This window comes from Portunus trituberculatus, chromosome 50 (assembly GCF_017591435.1).
Source record: "Portunus trituberculatus isolate SZX2019 chromosome 50, ASM1759143v1, whole genome shotgun sequence".
Classification (NCBI taxonomy): domain Eukaryota; kingdom Metazoa; phylum Arthropoda; class Malacostraca; order Decapoda; family Portunidae; genus Portunus; species Portunus trituberculatus.
In genome coordinates this window covers 6539807-6550019 of record NC_059304.1, presented here as the reverse complement: position 1 = coordinate 6550019, position 10213 = coordinate 6539807, and the positions used below count along the sequence as shown (strand labels likewise).

General features: G+C 46.7%; 1 protein-coding gene across 1 annotated transcript in view; it reads right to left on the bottom strand.

The window, feature by feature from the left end:
- LOC123499620 (colorectal mutant cancer protein-like) overlaps positions 1 to 10008 on the bottom strand; it is a 68281-nt gene extending 58273 nt beyond the window's left edge. Inside the window, exons 1-2 of the mRNA XM_045247908.1 lie at positions 9559 to 10008; positions 4224 to 5185 (exon numbers count right to left, since the gene is read on the bottom strand). Coding sequence (XP_045103843.1) covers positions 4224 to 4786 — 563 coding nt within the window. The 5' untranslated portion in view covers positions 4787 to 5185; positions 9559 to 10008. The remainder of the gene's footprint in view (positions 1 to 4223; positions 5186 to 9558) is intronic.
- Positions 10009 to 10213: the final 205 nt, after the last annotated feature.

The following is a 10213-nucleotide window of genomic DNA, read 5'->3' as shown; positions in this document are numbered from 1 at the left end:
AAAATGAGATAAATTTAACTCCTTCAGTACCAGGACGAAATTTTTACATTCAGTTTCATAATATGATTAGACGATTTTATTAACATTAGGAAGGGTCCATGAAGGTCAGAAGATTAATGGCCACAGTCTTCACTATTCTAATCCTGAAGCTGTATAAAATCGCCAAATAGTAAGCAGAATGAATATGAAAACGTGTCTTGTTACTGAAGGGGTTAGCATCTGTACCAGATTTTCTTTGATATTATAGTCCTCTGTAATATAGAAATAATACTAGGAAATAGAAAAAATTCCAAGACTTGAGATATCACCAACCTCCTTAACATGTTCTATGGCACGTAATCCTAAACGCTCTGTTCTCTTAACAGGATAATTTTCAAAAGCTAAAGAGGTCATCATTAAGGTTGTTTTGAATTTTTACCAAGAGAACCATGAAAACGTTATTGGAAACCGTAAATAGCATCTATTACAATACTAAAAATGTATGGGATGGATAGAATAACGACACAGTGTATAATTTATGTTAAACTACCGCTAAAATGAAAACATCCTTGAAAACCCCTAACAACTGCCACTACAACCTTAGATGTATGGGATAGACAGAACAACGAAACCATTTAACAACACAAACCCTGCAATGGTGAGGCCTACATCCATACACCCGTCCCTCCATTTGCTATGTATTAATCCATTACGTTCTGTTTGCCGCCACGAGCCCCAGGCCAGGGAATGTTGGTTCTGGTCCGCCCTGTGCCGTGCTGGTATTTCATTGTTACCTTTTCTTTACTTCTCAATTCCCCAGCCGCTCCTCGGACCCCTCATTCAGCAACCCGCCCAAGGTCGTGTTAAAAAGTGTTACAAAGGGTGAAGTTCGGTGATTAAGGGGTGATTAGGAGGAGGGGCGAGGAGGACGACGACGAGGCGAGAATGAGGGAAAAGTGTGTCGGGAAGGGGAGCCGTGAGGAAAAATGCAAGAGTAAGGTAGCAGAGAGAGAGAGAGAGAGAGAGAGAGAGAGAGAGAGAGAGAGAGAGAGAGAGAGAGAGAGAGAGAGAGAGATTAATTCTTTTACATGTCAGTCTCGTGCTAAGAATCATGTGTTCAGGCAAATAATGACACATTGATATAACGAATGTAAAACGTTATTTCATCTCTAAGTCACTCTTTACATTAACTAATATATAGGAAAAATTTTGGCCATCAATCTCATTAGAAAAAAAAATAGCTTTCTTTTCTCAAAAAAAAAAAAAAAAAAATTACAAGTCAAAAAAAGCGGCACACACACACACACACACACACACACACACACACGGCCCGGTAGCTCAGTGGTTAGAGCGCTGGCTTCACAAGCCAGAGGACCGGGGTTCGATTCCCGGTCGGGTGGAGATATTTGGGTGTGTCTCCTTTCACGTGTAGCCCCTGTTCATCTAGCAGTGAGTACGTACGGGATGTAAATCGAGGAGTTGTGACCTTGTTGTCCCGGTGTGTGGTTTGTGCCTGGTCTCAGGCCTATCCGATCGGAAATAATGAGCTCTGAGCTCGTTCCGTAGGGTAACGTCTGGCTGTCTCGTCAGAGACTGCAGCAGATCACACACACACACACACACACACACACACATCATTCCTTCCTTCTGATCTTCCCTATAAACTCATAGCCATCACCTCAGTCCTCCTCCTCCTCCTCCTCCTCCTTCTCCTCCTCCTCCTCCTCCTCTTCCTCCTCTTTCACTAATTTCTCTCTCCTTTCCTTCATCCGTCCGGTGTATCTTGCTCTTCCCGGGTCCTCCTTCAAGCACCTCCTCTAGGCCCTTCTGACGCAGGGACGCCCGAGGGAGTCCAGCAGGGCTTCTCATTAACTCTCCGCCAAGTAGTGGAGTCTCGCCCGGAATACAGTCTAGGCGAAGGATCACTGCCCCAGCAGTGTCTTGTGACCAGGTGAGGTAAGAGGAGACCCGAAATACCTCGCTCGTTGGAAATAATGAACCGGGGAAGGAAAAAAAGAGGAGAAAAATCCTGAAGCCCGGTTATTGTTCATCTCGAAAAGCTTTACTTATTTTCCTTTTTTTTTTTTTTTAAGGACTTCATGTATTGCACCTCAGGCATGTTTGTAAACTGCAAGAGTAACGACTTGCACGGCGATGACAATGATGACATCGATGAAAAAAAAGAGAAACACACACACACACACACACACACACACACACACACACACACACACACACACACACACATTAGTATTCATCTTCTGCTGAACTAACAACGATTGAAGAACGGAGAGAAGAGAGGAAAGAAGGAAGAGAGAGAGAGAGAGAGAGAGAGAGAGAGAGAGAGAGAGAGAGAGAGAGAGAGAGAGAGAGAAAAGAAAAATATACCGCGATGTTTTGATTTGAGTTAAGAGCAGGCACCGAGTCACACACACTGATGGGGCTGCCACTGCTCACTGGGGTGAGAAACAATCCGAGGACAATTGAGGCGTCTGAACATACCGGCGATGCCCTGAGCGACACAAAGCCCCGAGAGGTGGTGTGGGAAGATTAAAGAAGGAAAACACAGACGCATACACGGTCGCTCAACGAAGCGTCGGACCAACAATAGAGAAAGGCTTTAGAAATTTATGAGCGCGCATTAATCGCCGTTCTTGATGTTGTTGTTGATGTTTCCGTTATCCTTATTTGTTTGCTTGTCGACAGATAAGCATATACATCCACTCACAACCATATTGAATTCTAAATAATCAGCATATGTTTATCAATACCGTAATATGCATCTCTCTCTCTCTCTCTCTCTCTCTCTCTCTCTCTCAACACTTCGTGCACTTTCCGTTACATGGTTTCTGTTTTCTAGCACAGTTTTCAATCCCTTGAGTCTCCCACCTTTCTAAACATACATCTTTTGAACAGCGTTCTCTTAAAGTGTTCACTTCCCTCTTGAAATTCCACTTCCTCCTTTTAACATCATAAATGCATAACCGTTCAACCTGCACGATTATGTCTTTGCCCACGCACTCCTTACACCACTTCAGTTTTAAGCCTCCTCCTCTGAGAGCCTCTATGGTTACCTTCGATTATTTCCTGCGTGATCTCCCCCAACCCCTTTCCTTCCCATGTACACGTCACCCCGAGCGACGCCAGTTAGAAAGGACCTAGTACAACAATGTTAGTCCTTCACGCCCTCTTCTCTCACTCTATCGATTATTGGGCTCCCTCTTCCGGGGGCGGGAGTGGCTTGGTTGGAGGTCTTGATGGGTGATCACGAATGGCTTACTGACGGAAGGAGAGGCCAGAAGGGTCTTAGTTGGAAGGCTTAGAGGAGGTACTCGGTGAATACAGAAGAGACTGGGTACGGCCCGAAAAGTATTTAGATGAAGACGAGGGGAATGCAGAGTACGAGAAAACTAGTTCGTGCAGGATACAAGGGGAGAAATGAAGGACTTGAGAGAGGAGGATTTCAGCACTGCACTGACGGAGAAGAACTTTATGTATCTGAGGTGGGAAGTTTTAGATATAAACCTACACTTCTGCACTACCCACCAACAGACCGGGCGACTCGAGAGCGCAGTCACAGCACACGCCAGCCAGCACAAGGGAGACACACTTGAGGTGGGAGAGCGCTGAGTGCGGGCAAACCCTTTCTAATTAAGAAGGAGACTGAAACACTAATTGTCTCGGCGCCACCCAGCCTTCATAAAAGAATCTTAATTACAGCGGTGAGGAATATGTGACAATAGCTTGAGGAAACGGAAAAGCACATTATTCTAAAACCGTATGTTCTTAGTGTGTGTGTGTGTGTGTGTGTGTGTGTGTGTGTGTGTGTGTGTGTGTGTGTGTGTGTGTGTGTGTGTGTGTGTGTGTGTGTGTGTGTGTGTGTGTGTGTGTGTGTGTGTGTGTGTGTGTGTGTGTGTGTGTGTGTGTGTGTGTGTGTGTGTGTGTGATCATATACAGTGGAACCATGCGTGCTTTGGGTTTCGAGGGGTCTCCAAGCACACGGGTTCGAATCCTGTCTATGGCCCTCACTCGGGGCAACGGTTTCCTAGCTGGTGGGCTTTGAGATAGGAGGTAGCACAAAAAAAGTATCACCTTTAACCCATAAATTCCAGTGAAAAGCCCACATGGTATAAATAAATAAAAAAAGAGCTGATGGTGATATTTCGAGATGAAGCCCTTAATTATGAGAGTGGTCCTAACAAGGTATAGTCTCAAGAGTGGGGGACGTTGAGGGCAACACTCACCTGGTGATGAAGCCGTCGCCGTCAGAGTCACAGGCCATAAAGAGCGCCTTCATCTTCTCGGTTTCCTCCGAATCTGAGCCTGACGACGAGCTTCTGTGTTCCTCGCTGCCCGGTGGCTGTTGTCGCGGGGTCTCCCAGAAGCCTGAAGCGCAGCTGACTGGGGACAATTGCTGATGCTCCCACCAGCATCTCTCTGACGGGGAAGAAGAGACGGGAGGCGTCGTTATCCTTGGACGGACACCACCTGAAGGAGCCTCCTTCGACTCTGCCTTCATCAGGTGGCTCGTGATGGGTGTCAGACCAGACTTTCGTTTCTCTGGCAGCGGAGGCGGCGCTGCACCCCAGACACTCCGCCTCATTGCTCGAGGCCCTGCGATGCACTTGTCACCGCCAGGCGACAGACTGCCAGAGACAGGATCGGAAGGCAGATAATCCGATGAAGAGGGACATCCAGAGGTGGATTCTGCCCCGTGACCGAAGGATGTCGGCGAGAGAGAGCGGCCACAGTCCTCGTCGCAGCTGCAGGCACATGACCCACGGCTCTCCTCACTCGACCCGGACATGTCAGAACACTCATTGGATCCTTGATATCACTCTCGACAATGACACAACACTTGTTCACTCGTTTTCTCATGAGGCTCCTCGCACATTTCAGGCCCAGCGGAGGATGCCTGACGCGCAGGTCTTCCCACATCACAGGGTGGTGGTGGTCACTTCTGTTGTAGTCTTCCCTGGTCTGTATTTCTACGCACAATAATTCACCTCTTCACCCTAAGGCACTCCCGTGTCAGTCTCGCGTCAGTCACCCATGGCCATGGGCGTGCTGCGGCAACACCAACTTAAGCCACAGGTCAGCACTAACTCTGCAGGACACCATCTGGCGAGCTTTGGCGTACGCTGCTCTCCGCCCGCCACTAGACATCGGTTCTCAGCGCCACCTTATCTGTGCACCATTGCTGAATCTGAAAAGAAAAATGACATGCACCTAAATCACTGTTTTTCTATGGGCATTTTTAATATACATAAGAATAACAATCAATTGACTGCAGGGATTAAATAAAAAATGCATACTTGGCATCATTTTTTGCTTTGCTGTTTCGTATCTTTTCCACGTAAACAAACACCAGCAGACCGGACAAAGGAAGGGAGAGAGGGACGCTGTGGGGTGACGGCGACGGCAGCAAAGCTAAACAAGTCATTCATTCGTAAACTGCAGGAATATCAACGTTCTAGAGATCGTAAAGTTTATTATGATCCATATTAATTTTTGCAAGCTTTAAAAATCAAATAGATTCCAAGACCCTCCCAATCCATGCAGAACCTCTCAGGATAAGGGTGACTGGGAGGGGGAGCGGGAAGGTGGAGGGTGTTGACTGCTATACCCGTAGTAGACAAGGGCGTGTGACAGGTAACTCTCGTAGATGGTGGTGAGGCGAGGTAAATGTCCAGCTGCTAATACTAAGATAACAATTCGCACAATGAGCGTCATCACAAAAGCTGCCCTGCCACTCCACCCGCCCACTGACCACGACGTGGCGCCCCACAGCCGGCCTTCAGACCTGGACACCCAGCACCCAGCCACCCCGCCCACAGGACCGGATGCGCCCCGTGTTTACCTCTCAGGGCCTTTCCACCGCCGCCAGATGTCCCCACTCTCCCCTTCGGCTTCCCCGCCACCTTCACTATACCCACCCACGACTTCCTCTACTGCCTCACATTTCCGCTTCTCATCGCTTTGCCTTTACTGTCTTTGTCTCCGCTTTGATGATACAATAGCGTGAACTAAGCAAGAGTGTTGACCCAAGAAATCATCACCAGCGTGCTTCTCACACCTTTGTTTTCCTCCCTTATACCTGCATAGCTGTCTCACTCTTACAAAACACTAGCACTAAAAGATACAGCCTCGCTGGTTATCGATGCACTTTTATTTCCACATTCAGATGAAGTTTCTGCTGTTCATAATAGGGATCATGGAGGAAGATGACACTGATACCAGCCGCCTCTCATGCTTCACCAATAAGAAGGAAACTCCCCCATCTTTTATCTTATCATCTGACGCCTGACTCTGAGACAACGCCCTTATCCTGCTGACACATACTTCGTCTTCCACTACCTGCTCCCCGTCCCCTCACTCCTGATGCTCTCTTATCTCTCTCACGTAATCCCAACTTATACATAACCATGGCATCCCTTATACTGCTCGCCCACACAGACCTTCTCCTCCTGAGCCACCTAAAACCATGACAGTGGAAAAATGTGGAAGAGGGCAGGAAGTGGAAAAGAAGAGGAGGAAGGTAAGTGAAGGAAAGTAAGGCAGGTGAAAAGAAGATAGAATTAAGGAGAAAGATACGATAGACGAGAAGAAAGAAGTGAGAGAGAGAAGAGGGTGAGAGGCTGAAGTGAGATAAGCAGAGAAAAAAAATAGTGAGAGTGGAAAGGAAGAAAAAAAAAAAAACTAATGGAGGGAGAGGGGAGAAAAGAGAAGGGAGGAAGAGAGGCATGTCCGTTTCCAGGTAAGTGGTTATATAGGAAAATTAGAGTGATAGCTAAGTAGCTTAATGAGAATGCCATTAACGAGGTAAATTGAGAGGTAATCATGGCGTACGGGAGGGCTAAATGAAGGGAAGGCATGGGAAGGAAAGGGCGGGAAAGGTAGTGGTGAATTAACATCAACAGCGACAAGGATTGAAACATACAAAAACAAAGAAAGAAAAGAAAAGGAAAGAAAGGGATAGAGGAACAGCTGGAAAAGAGAGAGAGAGAGAGAGAGAGAGAGAGAGAGAGAGAGAGAGAGAGAGAGAGAGAGAGAGAGAGAGAGAGAGGCAGAAAAGGACGAAGAAAGGGAGAAGAGGAAGGAAGGCGGGAGGGAAGGAGTGGGGAGGGATGGGAGGAGGGAAGGAAGGAGCGAAGGGGGGTCCAGATGAAGGAAAAACAAGTTTGCAGGGAACACTGACAGGAGAATAGTGGAAGGGAGGGAGACAAGAGGCAACGAACAGGCTTGAGATAATATTTAAGATGGAACTGTGGAAAATAAGAAAATATAAAGTGAAACAAAGCAAATCTGCATATCAGAGAGAGAGAGAGAGAGAGAGAGAGAGAGAGAGAGAGAGAGAGAGAGAGAGAGGCATAGATGAAAGGTCATGTGGAGGGAAAAAGAAGACAAAAGGAAGTGTAAGAAAGACTTCAAGAGGAGAGTGGAAGAGGTGGAGGAAGGAGAAATAAAAAAAAAAAGGGAGAGATGAAGGATGAGGGGTAAAACTGAAATGAAGTAGGGGAGATAAAAAGAGAGGAGAAGGAAGGGAGGTAATAGTGAGAGAGGTGAAGTAGGGGAGGCAAAAGAGAGGTGAAGTAGGGGAGATAAAAAGAGGGGAGAGGAAGGGGGTCACAGGGGAGAGAGAGAGAGTGAGAGGGTGAGGGCAATTCATTTCCTTGGGAAGGCCTCAGGTGATGATTAGTAAACAACATTAGCAGTCGGATATTAGGCAGTCTCTCTTCCTCTCCCTTCCTTCCCCTAGAATCGCGCTTACTTTTCCTACTTTCCCTTTGCCTATGCTCCTCCTCCTCCTCACCCCATCTCACTCCCTCATCGCACCATCTTGATATGCACATTCCCGTAATAATTAAAATTGCTCGTCAAAAAACATTCACATGATGTTTGCTGGTTTTATTATATTTGTTTATTAATATTGCACGCCTCGCCTTTTGCAACATTTACGATGCGCCAAGCAGGAGGTAGGACATGTATGCGATTCCGGAGAATTTCCCGGTCATGTTAATTAATTTGAATACACTTATGTTTTTTTTCGTAATTATTTACATAACACCTGATTTGATTTTCTCGGATCTCTCTCTCTCTCTCTCTCTCTCTCTCTCTCTCTCTCTCTCTCTCTCTCTCTCTCTCTCTCTCTCTCTCTCTGGCTCAGGCGCACAAAACCCGCCTCTCTCCCTTCCCCGAAATATTTCTGCCACGTAAATATTTTTCCTCGTATTTTGCAGACCTCCCTGCTTTACGTGCTTGATTATTCACGAGACAAAGTTTATTTGTTTTCATTTTTCAGTATTTGGAAGTATGTGGACAACGTTTTCATTCGCATGTGGCTGGGGAGGTCACGCACACGTCCCCTCACCGCGGCCTCAATGCTGGATGCGACCTGTGCTTTTGTTGAAATATTTTACGAGTGACAGGAAGCACGAGAGGATCTCGGTGGAATCAGTGGTATTCATGCGACCGTCTGTATGTTTGAAAAAAATAAACAAACAAAACACCACTGCTGAGACCTAATCCTTTTTTGGGTCTGAGTATGAGGAAGGATAATGCACCTTAATGCCCCATAATGTCTGCATTCGAAAGGATCTGAAAACTGTAATAGTGGCACTGCAGCACATCATAAAAGCACTTACAACAATAGAAATGCATAATGTACGTCGCAATTTTAATACTGAAATACTTTTTTTTCTGTTTTAGTGACATGAGAATGCGCCTTTCCTGCAGCTGTTAAAAAGCAGTGCGTAGGTCATGGCTCAAGTTCTGCCTGGCGACTGCATCCCCGAGCGCCAAGCAGACAGAGGGACGTTTAGCAGGGTGGCGTGTTGTGCTTGGTCTCGTCAAGGTTGCTCACTGAAGACCCGCGCCCCCATCCACATCCTCTCCTGGCCCACTCAACACCCTCGCCTCGGGATCGTCAGGTTACACACCACAGCCGTAAAATATCGGACTTAGCCTCCCCCGACCACTGTTTATTATCGATTCCAGAAGCCGTCCCCAGAGTCAACAAACTGTGCAGCCCAAACAGGAGCTGAAGCCGCGCCAACAGTGAAGTCGAATGTTACCCAAGAGTGCATGGACCTGCTTAATGCGGCGAGCTGTTGTGAGGCGGCGTTGTTCATTGTGCTGAGGTAAAGGTAGTTTTAAGCACACTTACATGCACACTTAAATTCTTAAACACACACACACACACACACACACACACACACACACACACACACACACACACACACACACACACACACACACACACACACACACACACACACACACACACACACACACACATAAGAAAGCACAGAAACAAATTTCCAAAGTGCCAAACAAAATTTAGTGAACTAATAAACAAATAAACAGCCATCCATATCTATATCAACCGGTTTCTAGTTCAGCGTTGCAGCGACATCAACAGGATCGGATGTTCTCTCTCTCTCTCTCTCTCTCTCTCTCTCTCTCTCTCTCTCTCTCTCTCTCTAATCTTGTACTCTGCTTCTTTCAAAACTGGCAAAACTTCCATCCGACACCTGTTCCCATCGAACAAAAATCGAATTCCACTGTGGGCTGACTTACCTACTAGTCCCCCACCTCGCACAGACCCCCAGCCATCCGTCACCCGATGAACCACAGCCAGACACTCTATTTGCGATTTTTTTCTTAGGGGTTAGAATTAACTCTTCTCTTAATACTTTCAGTTTAACACTTTGAAACTTCAGTTCCATATAATCAGACTCATATAAAAGTAGTTTTATAAAGTTTCCAGTTTTATAGACTCACTGTCATCTAAAATCACTATTTCTCAACGTTGGGAAGATGAGGGACGAAGGGAGGAGCGAGAAAACGCGACCCTCACACGAGCACAACACCGACGCGACTGACTGATGCTGTGTCTGTGAAGGTAACCAGACGGGCCGGGGCCGGTCCGACCTCTTGCCCCAAGGTTGCCAGGTAGGACAATATTCACCTGCATGCAATCCCTCTATGCAACGTGGATAATTTTACCCTCTGCTCTGTCCGTAAAATGTGTCTGGTTCGTATTTTCTTTTCCCGAGTGCTTTGAATGCTGGAACTAAATGTTCTCTAAGTAACTCGGATAACCTGCAAGATAGGACATGACACTGTTGCTGACTGTTGGGCGGCAAGGCAAGGTAAGCAAACAAATGCACTGCTGAGAAGGGGGGCTTAGTTCATGAAGCATTTCGCGGTATTTGCTGAGGGTGCAGGGACA